Source organism: Acipenser ruthenus, chromosome 58 (genome assembly GCF_902713425.1).
Source record: "Acipenser ruthenus chromosome 58, fAciRut3.2 maternal haplotype, whole genome shotgun sequence".
Classification (NCBI taxonomy): Eukaryota; Metazoa; Chordata; class Actinopteri; order Acipenseriformes; family Acipenseridae; genus Acipenser; species Acipenser ruthenus.
The window spans coordinates 3,527,240-3,552,647 of NC_081246.1; the positions used below are offsets into that span (position 1 = coordinate 3,527,240).

At 40.4% G+C, this 25,408-nt stretch overlaps 3 protein-coding genes across 8 annotated transcripts in view; 2 read left to right on the forward strand and 1 right to left on the reverse strand.

The window, feature by feature from the left end:
- LOC131724942 (zinc finger protein 397-like) overlaps window positions 1–25,408 on the forward strand; it is a 98,103-nt gene that overhangs the window by 14,372 nt on the left and 58,323 nt on the right. The window lies entirely within an intron of this gene.
- The window catches only part of LOC117407671 (zinc finger protein 436-like), a 155,598-nt gene that overhangs the window by 2,263 nt on the left and 127,927 nt on the right, over window positions 1–25,408 (forward strand). For 2 of the 5 annotated variants that reach the window (XM_059017923.1, XM_059017921.1), the window contains exons 2-5: window positions 1,599–1,699; window positions 4,595–4,792; window positions 7,609–7,866; window positions 8,541–12,588. In XM_059017923.1, the coding sequence (XP_058873906.1) occupies window positions 1,633–1,699; window positions 4,595–4,792; window positions 7,609–7,866; window positions 8,541–11,062 (3,045 nt within the window). In that variant the 5' untranslated portion in view covers window positions 1,599–1,632 and the 3' untranslated portion in view covers window positions 11,063–12,588. Of the gene's footprint in view, window positions 1–1,584; window positions 1,700–4,594; window positions 4,793–7,608; window positions 7,867–8,540; window positions 12,589–25,408 lie in introns of those variants that run through there. The other 3 variants (XM_059017922.1, XM_059017924.1, XM_059017925.1) reach the window with 3 other exon arrangements.
- On the reverse strand, window positions 16,536–25,360 carry LOC117967240 (zinc finger protein 782-like). Its single transcript, XM_059018026.1, has 3 exons — window positions 24,590–25,360; window positions 22,627–23,088; window positions 16,536–19,831 (listed from the first exon to the last, which is right to left on the reverse strand). The coding sequence occupies exons 1-3, from the start codon at window positions 24,924–24,926 to the stop codon at window positions 19,119–19,121; spliced, it is 1,512 nt and encodes a 503-aa protein (XP_058874009.1). The 5' UTR covers window positions 24,927–25,360; the 3' UTR covers window positions 16,536–19,118.

Consider the following 25,408-nt stretch of genomic DNA (forward strand, 5'->3'; position numbering starts at 1 on the left):
TGTTCAGTTATATACACACAGTGAGACGTTGCCACATTTTTAGTTCATGGTAAATGAAAACGTTTATTTGCACTAAATCAAAGCGATCTTTAAAATTCAATTCAGAAGTCATCTTCCATGTTCTCCTGGTCCTGGTTAGGTTTGTCTGTAGTGTTACCTCTCTGGGAAAACAGAACAGTAAAAGATATCAATATCAATAGATCACTATCATGATGAGCACCTGGATTTTTTTAAAAAAAGGTTGTTTTAAAATTGTAGTCATCACTATGGGTTTCCTCTTGATAAAGTAAGGATTTTACTTAGCTGTTAGAAATAAAGTTATTTGAATAGAATTAAGTTACTCAGCTCAGCTTTTGTCACTTAAACGTATAAATACAGTATTTGAAAAAATATTACCACTTCTTAAGTATTTTAACATGTATCATAATTACAGCTGTTTATATATACAGTATTATAAAACGACTTTCTCCCACACAATCAGACGCATGTCGCCAACATTCTTTTTCTGACACAGATGCAAAAAATATAAAACAGCGTCGCTGCGTTTGGTTTATTTTTCGTTTTTGTTTTATTTACATGCTATTTTGATGTGTGTTAACTAGCTATAAAATATTTATTTAAAAACGTTTATATAACTGTAACAGGGTGACGTGTTACATGTGTGGGTAGAGTCACTGGAAAATACTGACAGACACAGAGCAGATTTAATTTTAACACCGAACCGACACTAGGGTACCAGCGATGGTAGACCTAGTGTCACATTTAATAAAGCAATACAAACAAAAGCTAAAAATAAAAGTTTGCCACACAAAATGACGAGCGCTAGTCCCATTAAAAGGAACGTCCCGCTCCAGGAACCTACTACTCTACGGTAACCCTCTTTATACTGTTTTGGGATCCACCTCCCCTAAGCTGACCTACTTCTGTTGTGTTGTTTCTGAAGTCCTGGCCTCCCAACGACTCGGGCCATTCTGACGGTCCTGGCTGGGCAATTGCCTTCATAGGCCCCGTCTCTCTCTCTCTCTCTCTCTCTCTCTCTCTCTCTCTCTCTCTCTCTCTCTCTCTCTCTCTCTCTCTCTCTCTCTCTCTCTCTCTCTCTCTCTCTCTCTCTCTCTCTCTCTCTCTCTCTCTCTCTCTCTCTCTCTCTCTCTCTCTCTCAGCGCCCATCTGTACAGCAATGGCCTTGCACCAGCCCCAAGTTGTAGCACAACTGCTTTTCAAGCTCTGCGCAGCATCCCCAGGCACGCCTCCCAGCCAATCCAAACCTCAACATAAACCTTACTGTGCTTATGTTGCTATTATATAAACTGTAATCCTTATGTCACCTTGGATAAAGGCCTCTGCCAAATTCATGTTAATAAATCAGTCAATGAACACATGTTGTATGGGAAAGTATTTGAAATGCATTTAGCATTTCTCACAGATTTGCATTTGTGTTTAGTTTGGTAGTAAATGTGTCGCATTTGCATTGAGCAAATTCATAATTTCAAATACATGCAGTCATTTGCATTTAAATCCATCCCCATGTTTGTTTATATCACATTATACTTATGGATACTCATACAATAATATTAATGATTACAGTTTCTTTCATACAGGGGGCTTATTGCCAGCCTGAAACACTGGAGCATCATGCCTTTCTCCATGAAGCGACAAAGAAAACAACAACGCAAATACTATTTGAACAGGCTACAAAAGGGTAAGGATCAACAAATATGCAGCCCACTCACAACAGCTACAATAACACATCAGAGACACAGACACAACCACGATTTCAGCAAACTCCAGACCGATCACAGCCCGTTACAACTGTCCATGTAGCATCTCCTGGCCAACCACAGACCGTTGAGAGTTATTATCATGCAACTGTTCAGAACGAAATCCGTCCATTGAGGAATACCATCACTTAACCCTTTGCAGTCCATTTATTAAGTGCGTGTCAGGCGCGTCAGGTCCAATTTATTTTCACACGCGCAGTTAATTTTAGACGCGCTGTTTAAAAGTATTTTTTTTCACAGTCAAACGGGTTTAAAAGGCCCTGCATAACAACAAAGCACTCACTAGGCATCTCCAGCCCCGCCCCACCCTTTCGTTCACTATAGCTTTCACCTATGTAAGAAATAAATAATAATAATAATAATAATAATAGTCGTACATACCAACGCCCCATTTGAATCCAACAGTTTGTCAAAGCTCAGCTTCAGTCATGCCACGCTCAATTTAGGCTGAATCAGCAATATATCTTTCACCTGCAGCATCAGGCCAATCTTTACCAGATTAACGGAGGACCTGGGAGAGTACATAAAGGAGGTGAATGGACCAGGGTTTGCACACATGCCCGTCAGCGAACTTGTCGCACAAGATCCTGACAGTGCATCTCGGTTCATGCACGACAAGTTTCTTGCAATCTTGAATTTTATCACATTATTATTATTATTATTATTATTATTATTATTATTATTATTATTATTATTTATTTCTTAGCAGACGCCCTTGTCCAAACAAAAAAACATTTCAAGAATCACAGTACAAGTAATAATACAATTAAGAGCAAGATAAATACAATGACTTTGGTTCTAGCAAGTACAAGTGTGACAAAATACGATTCAATAACGGAGCAGATAAGTGTCAGTGATAGTTACATCAGGATATAATTAAATACAAAATACTACAGATTAAATAACACTTGACAGATTACAGTACTCTGAAGTACAGGATTAAATGCAGTAAAATAGGGGGCAGATAAGAGCAAGTAAAGCGCATTTAAGGAAGAGTGTCCATACGGAAAAAACAGAGGAGTTCTACAGGTGCTTTCTGAAGAGGTGAGTTTTGAGGAGGCACCGGAAGGTGGTCAGGGACTGGGCAGTCCTGACATCTGTAGGAAGGTCATTCCACCACTGAGGGGCGAGGGTGGAGAAGGAGCGGGCTCTGGAGGCAGGGGAGCCCTCTGTGGAAAGTTACACATTACTTTTGGCGCAGAGAGTACCAGGGTCGTGGAATGCAGCACCTCCACATGCTTCCTTGGATGGAAGATGCACCACTTATAGGAGTTCCCCCCCCTCCCCCCCCCCCACACACCTCACTAATTGCACAGTACGTTAATCAACGTGTCCCCTATACCATTCCAAATGAACCGATAGCACCTGTACTCAGAGACCGGGTTTTGAAATGGCAGCAACATAAATGCAACAAGAACTGTCTAAGATCCAAGAAAGTCAAAAACAAGGTGGTGATAGCTTGTCGCTTTGGATTTCCCAGAAAAGAACAAACAGCAGACTATGATCTACCACGGAGTAGTACAGAAGTCAGAACCGAGGACTACAATCCAGCCATTTTGCTAGCTTGGGAAGGCAACATGGATAATCAGTTCAGTTGGTGAACAATCTACAGCCCTCAACTGCTGCATTACAAAATACCAAAAAAAGAAGCCAAGTTAGAAGCAACAGTTGTGTGAATGTTGGGCCCCAGCACATTTTCCAAGTGTGCCAATTTGCTTGATGTTTGACAAGGTTGCCCCAATTGCTTCTCCTAACTTGGGCTTTTGTGTTTGATATTATTATTATTATTATTATTATTTATTTCTTAGCAGACGCCCTTATCCAGGGCGACTTACAATTGTTACAAGATATCACATTATACGTTATTTCACATTATACAGATATTGCATTATTTTACATACAATTACCCATTTATACAGTTTGGTGTTTATTGGAGCAATCTAGGTAAAGTACCTTGCTCAAGGGTACAACAGCAGTGTCCCCCACTGGGGATTGAACCCACAACCCTCCGGTCAAGAGTCCAGAGCCCTAACCACTACTCCACACTGCTCCCCTTTAAACAACTGTTGCGTTTTTCTTCATTATAGATTTAAATTCATAAAATCCAGATTTGCAAACAGCTAAATCTTGATTCTCAATATATATATTTTTTTAAAAATAAAGATTTAGCATTTAAATGTTGAAAACTTGCTAAATATTAAGATTTATAAATGATATATGAATGTAGACATTAAAAAAGAAATATATATTTTCACAAATTTATAAATCTGGAAAAAATACAACATTTAAGTTAAATCTGGGAAAAAAAAGACATGTTCAAATATTAATGTTTTTTAATTTAATTTTATTTCTTTTAATTTTTTACACACGGCACCCCATAGCTGTGGGCTGTGTTGTGGTGTGCTGACCTTCATGAATAAAGTCAGCTGTTTGGTGAATGTGGTCTTGCTGTGGTCATCTGGCTTTTATTTTCGCTTGCTGTTGCATTATGTTCCATACTAACTTATTTATTTATAGAATTGTATATTTGTCTAATATTAAGTTACACAATAAGAACAAATCCTCATGTTTTAGGGGTGGAATAGCCCCACATGGCAAGTGTCTTCAGTCTGTGTTGCAGGTCACAGAGGAATTCATATTACAAAGGTGCAGTAGATATCAAGAACCTTTCAAATAAGGCTTGATGTGTGATTTTAAATACTATTGGATTAATACATAATATAGTTTACTAAAGTGTGAGTGCTGTGGAAATTCAAATAAAAGGACTTTATATGCAATCTGAAATGACAAACTAAGTCCTGTCTCCTTTTTGTTAGCGAGAATGAACCAGCTTCACTCAAAGGAAGTTTCTGAGATGGAAGCAGCTCACATCAGCCCAGAGCTTCCTATTCGATGGGTTGTTTCTGCAGACAGGACTGTTGAGATCAAGGAGGAAGTGACTGAGCTGGGGTGTGACCAGGCCAATGAGCGGATCCTGCAGGAGGAAACGCCACCTTCTAGCATCACTGAGAGAGGTGAGTGAAACTGGAATGCAGATCTATAGAGGGGGGGCTTTACTGAAAGAGGTGAAGAACGCCTGTGGAAGTGCTGTGTGAAAAAAAAAAAAAAACAGCTTAGCTTTTTATTGTTAATTGAACATGGAGTCGCATGGCGTGTATTTCACTATCAGCACACATCTCCTGATATTGAGATGAAGCAGACCAGGGGCAATGAAATTCATTTTCTATCAATCATTTTTACTTAAAACATGGGAGGTTGGCAAGGGATACAGAAAGAACGACAGCACTGGCAAGGCAAGTAAACTCATTTTATATACTTCACTTATAATTGTAAAATGTACAGCCAAGGGCCCACTCAAGCTCTGAGACTGATCAGATTCATAGTATGTGTTTGTGACACACCTTATAAAAGGAACAAAGGGATGAACGTCTGTGTGGGTTGTAGAGGAGAGTGTGGAGCAGAGAAGGAGAGAAACAGTAAGAGAAATCATACAGCATGATAGCTGAAGCTTTGCTGTGTTTGTTTTGTTTTATTTTGAAGTGTTTCTGTGTATGTTTGGTTCAATATTTGTTCCAGTGTTTTGAGTGTGTTTTTTGTTAATTAATACAAGTGCAGTTGTGAGTCTAGAGTTTGCTATTTCTGCCACTGGTCAGCCTTTAACAGTGTTCTATTCATAATTATAGGCTGTTAAAAACTACCAGACCATGGGCACTTCAGTTCTATGAAACCTTTATTAGGCGTTTCTCAGCTAATTCAGGGTTCTCCCCAGGCCTTTTCAGTGGCTGTCGCTGCCCAGTTGAATTATTATTATTTATTTCTTAGCAGACGCCCTTATCCAGGGCGACTTACAATTGTTACAAGATATCACATTATTTCACATTATACAGATTCCCATTATTTTACATACATTATACAGATATCACATTATTTTACATACAATTACCCATTTATACAGCTGGGTTTTTACTGGAGCAATCTAGGTAAAGTACCTTGCTCAAGGGTACAACAGCAGTGTCCCCCACTGGGGATTGAACCCACATCCCTCCGATCAGGAGTCCAGAGCCCTAACCACTACTCCACACTGCTGCCTACTACTCCACACTACTGCTACTGCTGAATAAACCCGATCCACCTGTCTTGCAGATGCTCCTGTGCCTTTAACAATTCATTGAGCTTCTAGCAGACTAGATCACTTGCACGTTACTGAGTGAAAAAAAAATCTTGAAACCACATGACTGCTGTGTTACGTCTCGACACAACATTTAACCAATCAGAGAGTCGAAGGGGCGGGTTTTGTGTGTTAAGCACTTTGAGAGTTAAAATGACTGCTAAAAAATAGCCGATTTTATTTTCAAAGCAAAAACAGTGACAATGAATCGGGGTTTTCAAAATAAGCAGGCGATCAACGCAATCTGCCGCCTAATACTAGATTTGCACCGGCTACTTTATTAAAAAAAAATATTAAGATTATTTTGGGGTATTATCATTCAGTCCATTTTTTGTCGTATTATTGTACTGTAAGGTGACATGGTACATAATAGCTATACATATGCACACAAAAACCCAAATAAACACGTATTCCTTTTGTTGTGATATCTTAAAATATGTACCCAGGTGCTTGAGAGAGATATTTGGGGTTGCAGGACGTACAGAAGAGCTTACCTCCATCGCTGTGTCACCTCCTGCTGGATACTGCTTTACCTGATCTGCTGCAGACACATTTTTAGAGACATCCATTTACTTATTTTACAGTGTGTAGCATTTTATTATTATTTATTTATTTCTTAGCAGACGCTCTTATCCAGGGTGACTTACAATTGTTACAAGATATCACATTATACATTATTCAGATATCACATTATTTTACATACAATTACACAGTTGGGTTTTTAATGGAGCAATCTAGGTAAAGTACCTTGCTCAAGGGTACAACAGCAGTGTCCCCCACTGGGGATTGAACCCACAACCTTCCGGTCAAGAGTCCAGAGCCCTAACCACTACTCCACACTTTCCCTCTTAGATTGCATATAGTGACATGACATCATCTCTGCACAGCACTGTGTGCATGGTTTGTTACACGCAGGCACATGGCAGAGCTGTACAGTTTTGTTAATGTGTTTTTTTTTTCGTTTTTTGTATGAAATACAAATAATTATGAACTAATTTTTATTTCTTAAGAATATTGTAAAAATCGCGTCATTGGGCTAATTTCACGATTTCCGCGCAGCCCGTGAAATCGCGATTTTCACAGGGCCTTAGTTATGATGGTGACCAAACGTGTGTGAGTACTGTTGTGTAAATAAAAAGAAATGGTTAAAATGAACAGCTGCATTCAAAAAATGTAGAACAGCGAAAAACAAAAATAGACTTAAAACTTAACATAAAGAAAGCAATTTAATTGAAGCTCAATAATTACGCTAAAAAGGAAGTGAAAAGGTTTGTTTAAACCTACGTTATCTTTCCCCAGTCAAATCGTAGCGTGCCTAAATAAGCAGGTAATTTACTGTAATAAAAAATGTAGAACATGGAAAAGAGCAACCAGATACAGTCAACGAAAGACAACACATTCAAATTCTTTGTCGTATTATAAATTAAGGCAAGTTTATTTTTCTGTTAAAAGTGCTCCCGGCTGTAATGTTCTGTCGTCCGGCTGTACAGAATTCCTGGGGGAGAACCCTGTAATCATTGATTTAAGGAGTGCATGTTAAACACACCAGGTTAGAATGCAAAATTGAATAAAATCAGTTTTATGGTCAGGAGGCATTCAGGACACATTTTGGCAAAGTGTGTAATGCATCATGTGAAAGAAAACTGTTATTGCACTTTTCAGGTACTGATGTGACATTGGTAAGTCTTGGTAGGAGACAAGAATCAGAAATGGCATCTTCTCACATTAAAGAGGAGGCCCCTGAACTGGAACCTGTCCTCATTAAAGAGGAGAGTCCTGTGCTGGAACCTGTCCTCATTAAAGAGGAGAGTCCTGTGCTACAACCTGTCCTCATTAAGAAAGAAGTCACAGTGCTGGAACCTGACCACAATAAAGAGGAGAGTCCTGTGCTAGAATCATCAGAATGTGAACACCTTTCAGGTAAAGTAAAACAATGACTGAAAGCACGCAGAGATGAATGGCAGGGTGTATTGCTCTATTGAAAGCATGCAGAGATGAATGGCAGGGTGTATTGCTCTATTGAAAGCATGCAGAGATGAATGGCAGGGTGTATTGCTCTATTGAAAGCATGCAGAGATGAATGGCGGGGTGTATTGCTCTATTGAAAGCATGCAGAGATGAATGGCAGGGTGTATTGCTCTATTGAAAGCATGCAGAGATGAATGGCGGGGTGTATTGCTCTATTGAAAGCATGCAGAGATGAATGGCGGGGTGTATTGCTCTATTGAAAGCATGCAGAGATGAATGGCGGGGTGGATTGCTCTATTGAAAGCATGCAGAGATGAATGGCGGGGTGGATTGCTCTATTGCTGTAACTGCGGCGCAAAATCAAAGGATGGTTTCGGTGCGTCTCAGGCGCATCAGGTCCAGTTTATTTTCACACGCAGAGTGATTTTCAATCACATTGTCACTGCTGCCCTGATCATCTGCTGCTGAACGCTGTTAAAATGTTTGATTAAATGTGGTGATAATGAAAGCGGGCTGACATTAACACTCTAGGAGTTGTTTATGGTTGTGAGGGGAAACCCTCTAGAAGAGTGAATGTGTAAGAATGCTGTATAATAACCTTTGTCGTCCTTTCTTTCTTTCTTTAGCTTCTAAATTTGATGAAGGAGAGCACGACTCCACTCCATCACCCCAATGCAAAAACTCTAAGTGCAAGAGCAGACAAAACCGCAACTACAAAATTTCAGGAAGATGCTGTCGTTTTAAGGAAGTATGGAAACAGGAGCCAGAGTACCGGAACTGGTTAGCAGAAGTGAACAATTGTGTGCACAGAGCTTTCTGCAAGTATTGTAGGAAATCATTTGATGTTGGAAACATGGGCGTTTCTGCTCTTAAGAGCCACATGCGAGGTCAAGGACACGCTAAAGCAGCAGCACAGTTAGAAAAATATGAACCAATAATAACCAGTTTCTTCACATTCCAAAACAAGGAAACACAGTCGGATCAGCGAAGCAGAACTGCAGCTCCTATTGGCCGTCCATCAGGAGAGGGCATGGATGAAGGAACTAGCACTGTGCCCCATGCATCGTCTTCTGTTTCAAGCTTTGTTCTGAGTGATCGTGTTCTTGAAGCAGAAATTCGATGGGCGGTGAAAGTTGTACTGTCACGTTATTCATTCAACTCCTGCACAGATGTATCAAAGTTATTTTCCAGCATGTTTCCTGATAGTGACATCACGCAGCACTTTTCTTGCAGTGCAACAAAATGCGCTTACTTAGTTTGCTTTGGCTTAGCCCCCTATTTCAAAGAAAGGCTGATAGAAGAAGTCAGACTGTCAAATTGCTATGCTGTTTCATTTAATGTATGCTTAAATGAAGTAACCCAGACAGACCAGGTGGACTTGGTTATTAGTTACTGGAACGAAAAGGATGGAAAAGTAGCCGTGCGCTATTTGGGCTCTGAATTCCTGGGACACACGAGAGCAGAAGAGCTTCTGGAGAGTTTCAAATGGAGTTTGACACCACTAGATCCAAAGAAGTTGTTGCACATGGCCATGGATGGCCCCAGAGTAAACTGGAAGTTCCTGAGAGATCTTGAGGTAGATAGGAAGAAGGAGGACCCAACACTACCAGATCTCATTAACTTGGGAAGCTGTGGCCTCCATGTTGTCCACAGTAGTCTGCAATATGGTGCGAATGAAACCGGATGGATGCTGGGAGAGCTACTTGGAGCACTGTGGCAGCTCTTTCATGACACACCAGCTAGGCGAGATGACTACACTCAAATAACTGGAAGCACACGCTTTCCACTGAAGTTTTGTCCTCACAGATGGGTGGAAGATTTGAAAGTAGCAGAGCGTGCACTTGAACTGTGGCCGAACGTGATTCAGTTCATTGACGGCTACAAGAAGCTGCCCGTCAGCAAAGTGCCAAATTCAGCATCGTATTCCTTGGTGAAGCAAGCAGCAGCTGACCCCCTTTGTGAAGCAAAATTGCAATTTTTTGCTTCAGTTGCCAGACAACTCAAGCCATTCCTGGAGAAATTTCAGACCAATGCACCCATGCTGCCCTTTCTTGCAGAAGAACTTCAGGCTCTCCTTTCTAGTTTGCTGTCTCGCTTCATAAAGAAAGATGTACTTGGAAAGGGAAACACAGTTATCAAACTCCTCAAGATAGACCCACTGGACAAGACCCTTCACGTGGCGCACAAACGTTTGGATCTCGGCTTTGCTACAAATCGAGCACTGGAACAAGCATCTGAAAAACTGGCCGATGGACTGAGAGGAACGGAGTTCAAGATGGAATGCATCACCTTTCTTGCTTCGACTACAAAAAAGCTTCTCGAAATTAATCCGCTACTGAACCCCATGGTAAGGTACTTGGCTGCCCTTAGTCCTCGATTCATGGTAATGTCAGAGCAGGATGCCACAGCAAAATTTGAAAGACTGTTGCAGATCCTCCTAAATGCTAAATGGCATACTGCTGCACAATGTAAGGAGATACTCGCAGCGTATATGTTGTTCCTAACCGAGATGATCAGAAGTCACAAGACTGAATTCCAGAACTTTGGCCAGAACGATTCAGAACCTTGCAGAGCAGATGAATTCTTTGGCAGGTTCTTCGATGGCAGACCTGAATTCAAGAAACTCTGGGATTTGTTTAAACTCCTTTTGACGCTCTCCCATGGACAAACGGCTGTTGAACAAGGTCACTCTGTCAACAAAGATATGTTCGTTGAAAATCTAAAGGAAAAGACTATTGTTGCACAACATATTGTACGTGATTCTTTGTCCTCTTTAGGAGAAAATCATACAGACTTGGCCATTACAAAGAAACTCCTGCAGCACGTAAAAGCAGCCAAGATGAGGTACGTCCAGTTCTTAGAGGACCAGAAGAAAGCCAAGACAGAAACAGAAAAGGAAAGAAAGAGAAAGAAAATACAAGATGAAATTGCAGGCGTACAGAAGAAGAGACGGAAGGTCTTGAAAATCATTAGTACCATGCAGAAAGTAGCTGATGAAATGGCTGAGCTTGCTGAAAAGAAACATGACTTTACTCTTCTTACCAAATCAAATGCTTACAGAAAAAGTGCAAAAGAAAAATCAAATGAAACCGCTGAACTGGACGCCAAGCTTTCAGAGCTAAAGGACAAGGCTAAATATTTTGATTAGTTTATAAGTTATTATTTATTATTTTTTACTCACTGTAATTTCATTTAGAATTTTAATTATGCTCTCCGCATGAACCACTACGGGGACAAAACACTTAGTTTGCCTCCTTGTCAGGAAGGATGGCGTTGCTTTGAAGAACAAGATAAGCCTTATCTGCTTTTATTTATTTATTTTTTTAATAGTAGCATAAACTTATTGGCCTATCCTCAAGACTGTTCTAACTGCTGCTTTGCTTAAGTAATGTTCTTGAGAAGTTGTGGAAAATTATTCTTAATCAAGGGTGGGAACCCTGACAGTGCAAGAAACAGGGAGAGATAATATCCCAAGAAGAAATTCAGTTGAAATTCCTTTTTTACAAGACAGACAGCCACTTAGTCTTGAGAGTACAGAGAGACTGCACATTCTGTGTGTGTGGGATCAATTCTGAAACCCAGGGCAACTTGAAGACCTTGCCTTGTTCTACTGAAGATGAGAATGAGTTTGGGCTCTCCTGAAACTCACAAGTGAAATCACACAGGAGGGACCTCATTTCCTTGTGCTGATTGTGGCAGAGTTTCAGTAATTTATCAAAGCTTAAAACACACTAGTGAATTCACACAGGAGAGAAACTAATTCATGTGGAAGGAGCTTCTGTCTATTAAAAAGCCTTAAAAGACATCAACGAAGTCACACAGGAGAGAAGCCACACCACTATAATGAATGTGGGAGGAGTTTCACTCAGAGACAGTGTTAAATAAAATTTACAAATTCATACAGCAGTGAAATGCTGAATGTCAGGAAAGATTTAATCTGGAGAAACTTTAAAAACAGAAGATTCTCCCAAGACAAAAACCCTGTCACTGAAGAGATTAACGTATTCAAGTCCAGTGAACATGTGTGAATATAGCATTTTTAAAATGTAGATATTGTGAAAAAAATCCTGTGCTTCAGTATTTTGTTGTTTTGTTTTGCAAACTAGTAAAATGTATCTATCCTAAGTTATTACGATGCTGTATTTGGACCATTTTATTAAAATACTATGCTAGGATAAAAAACGGTTTGACTTAATAAATGTATGTTTGAGATGCCCAAAGATACCCATCCATTTGATTTCAAAGTTACTTTCTTAAGAGAGATTGCAAATGTAATTTGAAATCACAAACCCATTAAAATATCTCATGGTTGAAATATCTCTTTAGTTTGGGTGGTGGAAAATATGTAATTCACTATATATACGGTATTTAGAACATGTTAAAACATGATATGAAAATCGTGTATGAATCAGAGAGCGCAGCTTAATTTAGGAGGCAGAATAGCTACAAGAAATGTTTCTAATTTAATTCTATTTAGTAAATGATAAACCTTGGCAACATTTTGTGGAAAATGTATTTTATTGAGGAGTTATTCTTGATTGTGAATACGACAAACTCTCTGTGGATGGATTATTGTAAGAAAGCAGTAATTGTTTTTATAGATATTATTATATGTCTGAACCCTGCATTTACCATGGCTGTTTAGGTGCATTAAATGCCCCCTTTTTATATGAAATGTATACTATTCTGAAATAATTTTTCCAACACGGCACATTATGGTCTATTGATTTATCTGCAGTTCCTCGCAGTTTCAATATTGGCAGTAGCTGATATAGGTATGAGTGAGCTGATTTTTACATATTATCATGAATGGCAGAGGGTAGAGAGGAGCCATTAAACCTGTTTAACATTCCAGTTTAAAAATGGCTACGTATTTTAAAAGACACACAAGGGGTTAGAGGGCTTCAATTCCCCGGTGTGCAATCCGATTCAAATTTATGTCTGCAGAAATAAACCTTTTAACAGCTAGGGGTTCTAGGGGTGTGCCGATTCATCGGTTCGCACTGTGAAGCATGATATTTTTCGTCATGATACGATTATCGATACAGTGACCCCTGTATCGGTACACTGCAATGAAAAAATTAAATGTGAAAAAAACCTGGAGGTACTTCTAAGGGTCATAGAGCGTATGCGGGACGACTTGGAAATGCACAAATAAAAATGAAAGTAAAAGAAAATTCTCATGATTTTTTAAAAACTGTTTATATTATCTCTAAACCCCTGTGCATAAATATCAAATTTTTGTTTAGCAGCTCAAAGTTTACGGTTTGACTACAGTTTCAAAATGATCCTCCAAATCAAAATGAAACTAAAATAGGCAATTGCTACTCGTGCTAGACTAGCACGGTACTTGTTTGGTTCCATGTCTGTTTGTTTTGGCCTCTGTGTCCATTCTCTTCCAGGTCTGCTTTCGTACCCTGCAGTACTGACTGTCTGTGTCCATTCTCTTCCAGGTCTGCTTTCGGACCCTGCAGTACTAACTGTCTGTGTCCATTCTCTTCCAGGTCTGCTTTCGGACCCTGCAGTACTGACTGTCTGCGTCCATTCTCTTCAGGTCTGCTTTTGGACCCTGCAGTACTGACTGTCTGTGTCCATTCTCTTCCAGGTCTGCTTTCGGACCCTGCAGTACTGACTGTCTGTGTCCATTCTCTTCCAGGTCTGCTTTCGTACCCTGCGGTACTGACTGTCTGTGTCCATTCTCTTCCAGGTCTGCTTTCGTACCCTGCAGTACTGACTGTCTGTGTCCATTCTCTTCCAGGTCTGCTTTCGGACCCTGCAGTACTGACTGTCTGTGTCCATTCTCTTCCAGGTCTGCTTTCGGACCTTGCAGTACTGACTGTCTGTGTCCATTCTCTTCCAGGTCTGCTTTCGGACCCTGCAGTACTGACTGTCTGTGTCCATTCTCTTCCAGGTCTGCTTTCGGACCCTGCAGTACTGACTGTCTGTGTCCATTCTCTTCAGGTCTGCTTTCAGACCCTGCAGTACTGACTGTCTGTGTCCATTCTCTTCCAGGTCTGCTTTCATACCCTGCAGTACTGACTGTCTGTGTCCATTCTCTTCCAGGTCTGCTTTCGTACCCTGCAGTACTGACTGTCTGTGTCCATTCTCTTCCGGGTCTATCCGTGACATGGAGGATACACAAAAAATTCAGTATTGCAACGCCCACACTCTGCAAACCGCATTACCTGATCAATCAATCTTTATTTTACAATATAGCGCCTTTCATAGTGGACCACCATCACAAAGCGCTTCACAAGATAGTGAGGAACAATGCATGATACATTAAATACAGTGAAATACAGGGCATAGTACATTAAATTCAAACAGTAAAAAAAAAACAATGCAAATACATTAAATACAGGCATATTAAATACAAGCCTAGGATGTGAATTCTAAACATTGTGGATGCGTGCGTCATACAGAATCATACGAATAAGACCTGAAATACCAATTTAGACAACAGCTAATAACAGATATCAGGCTTAAAGAGCATTGAAAGCAAGAGAGAACAGGTGGGTCTTGAGAGTTGATTTGAAGCGAGCGACGGTGGGTGCATCACGCACCAAAGCTGGGAGAGAGTTCCAGAGAGTCAGAGCCATGAAGCTAGAAGAGCGCTCTCCGAGTGTGCTGCACTTTTGCTTGGGTATAACAAGCAAGCCAGAGTCAGAGGACCTCCGCTTGCAGGCAGGGGCATAACGGGTCAGCAGGTTGGAGAGATACTCTGGACCTGTGTGATGAAGGGCCTTGTAGGCAAGCAGGAGAATTTTGAAAGTAATCCTGAACTTTACAGGTAGCCAGTGCAGCTGGGAAAGAATGGGTAATGTGATCATGTTTTACATCTGGTAATGATCCTAGCAGCATTGTGAACCAGCTGCAATTGGTTTATGGCGCGTGATGGAAGACCACCATAGAGAGAGTTGCAGTAGTCGAGTCGAGAGGAGATGAATGCATGACAGAGTATCTCTGCATTGGGGAGGGAAAGGTAGGGACGGACCTTTGAGATGTTTCAGAGGTGGTAGAAGGAGGATTTGATTACAGAGGAGATTTGGGCATTCGTACAGTGGGGGAAGGCAGCAGCAGACAGTCTCCAAACTTCAAGTAAGCAATATTGAGATTCTTGAGTTGAGTTTTTGATCCTACTAGAAGTTGTTCAGATTTGTTAGTGTTGAATTGAAGAAAATTGTCAGACATCCAGGCCTCCATGTCTTGGATGCAAGCTGAGAGCAGGACCATGGCAGAGGGACATCCAGGGTCAAGTTTTAGGTAGAGCTGGGTGTCATCTGCATAGGAGTGAAACATGAGGCTATGTTAGCAGATGAGGTGACCCAAGGGAAGCATGTAGGAATGGATACATGAATAAGAAAGATCTATAAAGTTCATAGATTGATTGATTTGGAAATGCTTGTGTAACATACTATTTATTTTCTTTCAATTATCTCATTACTAGAATCCCTAAAGGGACATGGTGTAAATTAAAAAGGGAGGCTACTATCTTGTGAGCATGAGTTATCATATTAAGTCGTGTACACGACATAGTAACCTCCCCTTTTAATTTTCACACCATGTACCTTTAGGGTTTCCGTACATTGCTATGGCACACATACATCACATTTATTTTCCAGCATATCACACACGTGTTTTTGTGTCCTTCATAAATAAAAACAAAATTAAAAAAAAGAAAAAAACTAAAATGGTTATGACAGTTATATCTGTATACTTGGAAAAATACACAATAAATAACTTGTCTCCCTCCAGATGTGTTTAATATTCCAACTGTTCTAACACGTTTTTCCAATTCCACATATAATTCTATGACAACATGAACACAACCATGGCTGTTCTGGTTTTAGACCTGACCTGACCGGCCCACTGGTGACTCCACATGTTGTCTGAAGTGAACCCACCTCCTGTACCAGTTAAACTATTACACTAAAACAACATAAAGATAAGACCAATAAAATGTTACATACTTCAGCCTTAGTATATATACTGACATTACCACAAAGCATGCAAAAACCACAACCTAAATATGCCCTAATGAAGATAAGAATTATCATTATTATTATTTGTTTATTTAGCAGACGCCTTTATCCAAGGCGACTTACAGAGACTAGGGTGTGTGAACTATGCATCAGCTGCAGAGTCACTTATAATTACGTCTCACCCGAAATACGGAGCACAAGGAGGTTAAGTGACTTGCTCAGGGTCACACAATGAGGCAGTGGCTGAGGTGGGATTTGAACCAGGGACCTCCTGATTACAAGCCATTTTCTTTAACCACTGGACCACACAGCCTCCTAATGCTTACAAGAAAAGACAAAGAGAGCTAAACATTAGGACTGTTTTAACATCATCTTGATTAAAGTTGAGCGTAGTGGAGGTTGGTTTCTTTAACCACTGGACCACAGAATTGCTGTGAGATGCCTTGTCTTCAGAAATTCAGACTCATTATAATAGTTAAGAAGGAACAACTTTAAAAAGTATATAACACTTGCTATGTGTTTTATATTTCATTCTAAATGTCTATTATGTTCCTGTGGCAGGGTGGAAGCCCTGCCAGAGTAATAAATGGGGGGGGGGGGGATATTGGGTTGGTTGCCTGGTGCTTCAAAGAGTGTTTCAATTGAAAATGTTTGTATTGTTTAACCTGTTTATTTTGGCCACTGCGCCTATTTGTTAGTTCCTGTGTTTGATTGTTTGTGTCTTTTGTTTGTTAATTGTCTGATTTAATGTGTGTAATGGCGTTCGAACCTGCAGCTTGTGCCTCTGGCTCTACTTTGTGACAGTAACAGACAGAGAGTGATGCTGTCCTTACCACGCGTGGTGCCAGGAAGCAGACCCAGAGGCAGAAAGTGTAAACAGGTTTGTGACGGGATGGATGTAGGGGTGACATCAGGGCAGAAGCAGGAAGGAAAACAAAGGCAAGTACTGCAGGGCAAAAAACGTTTATTTAAATAACAAAAATAAAAGTTTTTTTAACAAAAAAAAAAAACACTGCTCACAGCACACAATAAAAGTTTAAACAAAATAATCACGAACAAGATAATAACTATTCCAGGTCAGGCGGGGCAAATCGCCTCCACTGTTCCTAGATTTATTTTAGTTTTGTTTCTGTCGCTCTCTTTCTCCACTTCCGAACACCCACCCCGAGTGCAGAGAGCTGCAGGCTTATATGCAGGTGACCATCTGCCGATTAGCAACAATTAAACAATTAATTAACTCGGGAGATGGTCACCTTGTGCACAAGGGTTTTTAATGTGGATGGGGCTTCCCATCCACTCTGCCAAACAATACAAAACAATAGCAAAACACGACTCCACCATCATATTTATAAATAAACCAAAACAATAACGACTAATAATAATAATAATAATAATAATAATAATAATAATAATACAACAAAACAAATACAAAATAATAAATTGCACAGGGGCAGAGGGGTACCATGTTCTAAAAATAAATAGTACATTTATGGCATGGCTTTGCCCCGCCCCTTTTTCATGAGCAGGGCTCCTAGCCCTGTCACAAGGTTAAACAAAACAATACGAACACTTTCAAATAAACACACCTTGTGGTTTCAGGCTGAGTCACTGCTGTCAATGAAGCACAAAACTCTCCTAAGCACCAGCTCACACCAGCCAACCTCCACTACGCTCAACTTTAATCAAGATGATGTTAAAACAGTCCTAATGTTTAGCTCTCTTTGTCTTTTCTTGTAAGCATTAGGAGGCTGTGTGGTCCAGTGGTTAAAGAAAAGAAAAGACGTAGTTGTAAGTGACTCTGCAGCTGATGCATAGTTCACACACCCTAGTCTCTGTAAGTCACCTTGGATAAAGGTGTCTGCTAAATAAACAAATAATAATTAATTGTTCCAAGCCTAAAAGGGGATTGCATACATGCTCTTTTGATCTCCCTGCATAGAATACCTTTTGTTCAGTGTGCTCCAGTCAAGGTGTTACTGTGAGATATCAATAACCAGATATGCATAGGGCCTTTATTAGTTAAGTAATTGATTTTCAACCTTTTTTTTGAACTGTACCTCTTCTGTCTGAACGTTTCAGCTCAAGTACTCCTTTACAATTTCCACTCAACTGAATGGTACCACATTTGCAATAATCTGGATAATCTGATCAAGCAATTTCATTTCTTTCTTGTTTATTTAATATATGATTTACGTCACAACAGTTTGGAACTGACACACTCCTGGTTGAGGACGGAATACCAAACAGTAATTTTAAAACTTTTAATTACAAGTCTTTGGGTGCACAGAATCAAAAGACAGTATTTGAGAATATTTTTATAAACATACATATTCACTTTCTATCCATCAAAGTCATTATAAATAATCCAAAACAGTCTTGACTGTAAAAGTTTGTCACGTTACCATGTACTTCCCATCTCAGCATAATTGTGTGCCATTTAAAATGCTGTACTTTATGTAGACTCCTGTGTTTTCTTCCTTTGTTTTGCTTTTGCAAGTGAGAAGTATCAAGATTACTGATTTCCATTACACGAGAGTAGATGTTAAAACTTCATGGTGATTTGAACTCGGCTCTCGCCAAGATAAGCACCAACTAAGACGCAGCTTTACAGTAAACTAATGTGATCCATCTGTGTCTCCATCCATTTGTGTTTCCTTCCATATGATGATGTAGATATCCTTCTGTCTGGTGTTGATGGCTGAAGTGTAATGCTGGCTCCAGGGATCAGCTTATTTTGCCTCCCTGGCGCATCAGCACACACAACGGCTGCGATGCTGGCTCCGGGGATCAACCACAGTGTGGTCTCCCCAGCGCATCAGCATGACAGCCGTCTGGATTGAACTAAGTAGGGTACATCTCTGGGGTCTTCAAGTGGGCACCTTCCATCCTCGGTGTTACGTCGACTAGCCCACGACACCTCAAGAGGGCTCGACGGTGATTCTGGCGTCCCAGCATCACCCCCCTCCGTCCCCCACTCAACTCAACCCAGCTTACTTACCTGTACATCAGCGTTTCTTTCTTTCTATTGTGCTTGAGATCCCCAGCCAGAATCTTTCCGTCTCAACCACAGCCAGTTGCTGCTCCTCTCCTCTGCTTCAGATAAGTTTTGCTTGAGAAACGGTACACAGGAAAATCTGGATGTACTCTATCAAACACCAAAATCAAGCTCCTATGTGAATGTGTTGTAAGATTGTCTGTTCAAGTGACACTCCCCCCCCACATTCATTTCAGTGGTCCTCTGTGAATTCGTTGGTGTTTTTTAAGATTTTGTAACTGATTGAAACTCTTCTCACATTCATTACAGTGGTAAGGTTTTTCTCCTGTGTGAATTCGATGGTGACTTTTAAGATTTTGTAACTGATTGAAACTCTTCTCACATTCATTACAGTGGTAACGTTTCTCTCCTGTGTGAATTTGTTGGTGTTTTTTAAGATTTTGCAACTGATTGAAACTCTTCTCACATTCATTACAGTGGTATGGTTTTTCTCCTGTGTGAATTCGCTGGTGTGTTTTAAGATTTTGTAACTGATTGAAACTCTTCTCACATGCATTACAGTGGTAAGGTTTCTCTCCTGTGTGAATTAGTTGGTGACTTTTAAGCTTTGATAAATACCTGAAAAACTTTCCACAATATGTGCAGGGAAATGGAGTCCCTCCTGTGCAATTTCGCTTGTAAGTTTTACGACAGCCTAATTGCCAGGAACTCTTCCCATCTTCAGTAGAACAAGACAAGGTCTTCAAGTTGCCCCGGGTTTCAGAATTGTTCACACACACAGAATGTGCAGTCTCAGTACTCTTCAGTAATCTCAATGTTTTTAAATGTTCTTCTTGTGGTGTCGTCTCTCTGTGTTTCCTGCACTGTGGTTTGACACTGGAAGAGTTTTTGCAGCGGGGTGATGGAGTGGAGTCGTGTTCTCCTTCATCTACTTTAGAAGCTAAATAAAGAGAGACAAAGGTTATTGTACAGCATTCTTACACATTCACTCTTCTGCAGGGCTTCACTTTTGATTGCACTTGGATATGAATGTAGTTTTGATGGTATGATAGAAGGATATTGTGGGAACACCCTAGATCATTTATAGTAAGGCATTGTTTATACATAATTGGGGGCTCGTGTCTTGAGATAGTATCCAAATACTCACTTGTCTCAAGATAGCTTAAGGCAGTGGTATTCAACTCTGGCCCTCAAGATCCATTCCAGTCCTGGTCTTTATTCCAACCAGGTCCTAAATTAGTTAATTGCCTCTTAGCAGCTTCAATTAACTACATTAGAACCTGCTTGGAGTAAAAACCTGGACTGGATTTGATTGAGGGCCGGAGTTGAGTACCACTGGCTTAAGGATTTATGTTACAATTACTTTATCATAACTTTTATCACCACAGGGGGAGGAAAGGAGATAAACTGGATGCTAGAGATACAGGTCTTTACAAAATAAAGGAAATCACAGGAAAATGAACTTACAGGCTGTAAAATATTGACTGTGCATCATTGGAACAAGCAGCAAATTCCTCTAGACTGAAACGTTATTTGGGACGTGACACAGTGGTAGAGTCAAAGAGAAAACCACCATTGGACGTTGCTGTTTCAAGTACAACTACTGCTACACAGGAAGCAATCCCTGACGACATCCCTGCAATAACATGCTTAGTACAGGAGAAGATGTACTTCCAGCAAATAGACAAGCAATGGAAACCTAAGCAGATTGACAAGCGATGGAAACCCAAACAGATTGACAAGCGATGGAAACCCAAACAGATTGACAAGCGATGGAAACCCAAACAGATTGTCAAGCGATGGAAACCCAAACAGATTGTCAAGCGATGGAAACCCAAACAGATTGACAAGCGATGGAAACCCAAACAGATTGACAAGCGATGGAAACCCAAACAGATTGTCAAGCGATGGAAACCCAAACAGATTGTCAAGCGATGGAAACCCAAACAGATTGTCAAGTGATGGAAACCCAAACAGATTGACAAGCGATGGAAACCCAAACAGACTGACAAGCAATGGAAACCCAAACAGGCACCTGTTTGATGTCAAGGTCCACGAGAATCTCCAGAAGCCCCAGACCACGATTTTACTGCAGACTAGTAACTTTGTGGTCACGCCAAAGAAAGCACGTCGTATTGTCGGAGATGGCAATTGTTTTTTTTCCCCACTGTATCTCTTATGTCATGACTGGAACTGAAGAACACTACATCAAAGTCTGAGACAGTGTTGTAAAATGTATGACTCAGGGTATTAATAAAAAGCTTGTATTTAAACACCAGTGCCGTGGATTTGAGTGTTATGTATGAGCCAGGCACCTGGGCCACAGATGCAGAGATTTTGAGTGTCGCAGCCTTTCTAGAAAATGACACAATCAAACGAGCAAGATGGGCTGAGTGGCCTCCTCTCGTTTGTAAACTTTCTTATGTTCTTATGTTATGTTCTTATTTATATAATTTTTTTTCAAATGGACAAACAGAGGCAAAGTGGCTCAAATATGAAGTTAGTTGGCCAAAGAAATGAGCTCTGCAACGTCTACCTGCAAAATCCCCAGCGAGCAGCATTCTCACACAGCACCGTGCGTTACGAGAGCGTGTCTGTAAATCAGTCAGATCATGATATCCCTGCCCAGCGAGCAGCATTCTCACACAGCACCGTGCGTAATGAGAGCGTGTCTGTAAATCAGTCAGATCATGATATCCCTGCCCAGCGAGCAGCATTCTCACACAGCACCGTGCGTTACGAGAGCGTGTCTGTAAATCAGTCAGATCATGATATCCCTGCCCAGCGAGCAGCATTCTCACACAGCACCGTGCGTTACGAGAGCGTGTCTGTAAATCAGTCAGATCATGATATCCCTGCCCAGCGAGCAGCATTCTCACACAGCACCGTGCATTACGAGAGCGTGTCTGTAAATCAGTCAGATCATGATATCCCTGCCCAGCGAGCAGCATTCTCACACAGCACCGTGCGTTACGAGAGCGTGTCTGTAAATCAGTCAGGCGATATCCCCGCCTGATATCTACCAGACCTTACATTTTATACATTTTAAATAAATTATACACTTATACTCATACATATGGGCAGCAGTGTGGAGTAGTGGTTAGGGCTCTGGACTCTTGACCAGAGAGTCGTGGGTTCAATCCCATGTGGGAGACACTGCTGCTGTACCCTTGAGCAAGGTACTTTACCTAGATTGCTCCAGTAAAAACCCAACTGTATAAATGGGTAATTGTATGTAAAAAAATAATAATAATGTGATATCTGTATAATGTGAAATAATGTATAATGTGTATAACGTCAAATAATGTGATATCTAGTAACAGTTGTAAGTCGCCCTGGATAAGGGCATCTGCTAAGGAATAAATAATAATGATAATGATAATAATAATTTGACCCCCTGCCATTGCAGACATATTAATAGCTGAACATCAGAGTTTAGCTGCTCATTGACTGTTCAGGGAGTTTCAAATCTGTACAATGTCTCACAGCCTAGCAGCTTGTAAATTAGAATGATTTTTTTTAAAAATATTACTACATGTTTTTCACGCAATACAGAACACTGTGAACTTTTTTATTTTTATTTTTACAGTGGAAATTCTCAGACATTCCAGTTTGAATAATCCACCTCTCTCCTTTGTAATACTTTGTAAAAAGACAGTCAGTTCTGATACAAACACTGCAAAGAAACCACTGCATCCCCCATGTGATTGCATTGCTGTACTCCGCTTTACTCACATGCTGTGCTGCTCGTGGACGGCATCGCTCCTTCCTCCTTTCCATCTGCAGCTCTTTCCTGAGGGGGGTGATGTTTCCTCTGAATGGACCCCAGCACAGTGCCCTCTTCTCCAACACTAGAACCAGTGTCTTCAGAGACAGGCTGATTGGGTTTCATGCAGATCTGTTCAGGAGGATAATCTTCACAATGGCTAGATTCCATCTTAACTATATTCTCTAGTGAATTTACTTTATTTTTTTTCAAAACTTCCTCTGTGATGTGAACACAGTCCAGTTCTGGGGCCTCCTCTTTAATGTGGACAGATTCAAGTTCAGGGACCTCTACACCTTCAGCACTTGTCATCTCTTTAATCTCCATGAGACATCCACACCACTCCTGATCAAAGATGTTGTCTTCTGAGTAAACAGCTTCCATCACTGGCCCCTCCTTTGCTTCAATGAAAGAGTGTCTCTCTTCAGTACCTGCGTGAAAAAGATTTGTACAAGTTTTTAACTCTTCCCTTACGGCACAGGATTTTCAAAACTCTACTGATAAAAACAACAGGGTGATATTCCAAGCTGACCTCATTCTGAGGAGGTGGTTGCCACTCAGAGATTTATTAAATCAGAAATCATAGAGATTGACGTCATAGAGAGACGTACACACATCCAGATTTTAAATGAGTCCCAACAATTACCCAAATCCGAGAGGTGAAAATGAGGTTGGGGTCAAACATTGGTAATTCCTGAAGTGTTAGTGTGGATTACCTACAGAGGAGTCAGTATACCGGTTTAGCGGTTTACAACAGATTAGGTGCATTATGGTTTTTACACCATTCTTGTCAAGTTGCACCACAAATATCATTACGGCATACAGTGGTAGGGATGGAGTTCCTATGAACAAAGTGAAGGAAGAGGTCATTTTCATTTGATATTCTTTATTCAACATCCTATACAAAACAAGTCTCAAGTACTTGTCAGCTTTCTCACCTAGACTCTCACTACAACTCACACGTCAAGAACATCATACAACACCAGACAAGTGTAGAAAAATAGAAAACAGCTCTGCAAAAGATATGAAGAAAAGTTACACAGAGATACATGGCTATAGCAGTATAAATGCTATTTTCACTGGCAGTCAAGCATCTTTTTTTAAATGTTTAAAAGGTCTGACTTAATGATGGTGTCATTATAATGCTGCCTAATAAAAATAACAGTAATGTAACATTTATCATCTTATTCATACCTTAACTAAATGTAATACAGTCAGATCATTTTTATTTCATGTGAACTGATTACTGTATTTTGATTGAAACTCTTAGCGACACAGAATACAAGTTTAAATGTCTCAACAATAGAGAGACGAGTCACTGCAGAGGGACAGCCTGCTTCCCAAAGGCAGCTTTGTTTAAACAAGTTATTTACAGTTTTTAAAACGTTATAGGTAAGTGAAGAGATATTTTTTGTACAAGCTATAGACGTGCAACAATCATTTGTAACAACATTGGAAGCTTGCTTAAGTAATGCCACGAGAACGCAGAACCCAACAGTGTGGAGTAGTGGTTAGGGCTCTGGACTCTTGACCGGAGGGTCGTGGGTTCAATCCCAGGTGGGGGGACACTGCTGCTGTACCCTTGAGCAAGGTACTTTACCTAGATTGCTCCAGTGAAAACCCAACTGTATAAATGGGTAATTGTATGTAAAAATAATGTGGTATCTTGTAACAATTGTAATTCGTCCTGGATAAGGGCGTCTGCTAAGAAATAAATAATAATAACTATTCAACACAGTTTTGTAAGGGTCTATATATCTGACAGGTTTTAGGAAAGTTATTTTCAAAGTACAGACAGCAAATAGTGTTGTGGTCTGTTATTTAAAACACAAATTCTAACCAAAAATGATAAACAAGGACCATTTTAATTGCATTTTTTTTAAATGTATTTATTTTATGTTGCTTTTTATAAACTCCAATTACTTGCCTTACCTTGAACTCTGATGAATAATCCCTGGTTCTCATTCCTCTGAAAGTCTTGTTCATTGCAGTCGGGGTTCATGTTTCTGAGAGGTTGTTTAATGTCTGCATCTGCAGCGTTCATGCATTCCCGCACTGCTTTCAACTCGCTCTCTGATATTTCCAATCTCAGCTTCAGACTTTCATTCTCTTTCTCCTTTCCAGCCATTTCCATTCGGAATTCAGTGAATTTGCCGCCGACAACTTTTGTGATTTGGCACAAGACGGTGTCTACAGCCGCTTTCACTGCGTGCTCGATGGTAGAGGCGAGCTCGTCTTGAAAGAACGACACGGAGACACTGACGTCCATCTTCACTGGTTTTTAGTTAGATTGGAAAAGTCACATTCAAATATTTTGGAGCAATTCTTCTGGTGTTTTCTAAGTAAATAATTATGTTGACAAGTTCGACTTCACTATAGCTACAGCTGGCAATTGCACTCTATTTGAGTTCATAAACAGAAAGTAGTCTTTGTCCTGGAAATCCGTGTAAACGAACAGAAGATACATAAACTATTATTAGCCAAAAAAAACTTCAATGCAACCTAAATAGTCTAAACAGCAGGAGACGCAACATTGTAAATCCACCATCGGCCGCTACAATGTTCCTCAGCGTAAACAAACCACAGCGTTCTGTTTCCTGTACTGAAATGGAAGCGTCACTGGCAGTGGGCGTGACTGGTCGGAGCCGTCGCGTATTATTATTGGCTGCAGAAACACTAAAACCCATCTTGCGAGACTTCGATTGGCTGTCGAAGCGGGGGCGGGGATCGCGATGAGAAGAGGCGGGTATG

Excerpts from the sequence above, each read along its gene's own strand:
- LOC117967240 (XM_059018026.1), bottom strand. The coding sequence starts at position 24,926 with ATGGACGTCAGTGTCTCCGTGTCGTTCTTTCAAGACGAGCTCGCCTCT. Across the intron at positions 23,089-24,589 it reads ATTATTCATCAGAGTTCAAG|GTACTGAAGAGAGACACTCT; the intron begins GTAAGGCAAGTA and ends TTTTTCACGCAG. Across the intron at positions 19,832-22,626 it reads GTCCACGAGCAGCACAGCAT|CTTCTAAAGTAGATGAAGGA; the intron begins GTGAGTAAAGCG and ends CTCTTTATTTAG.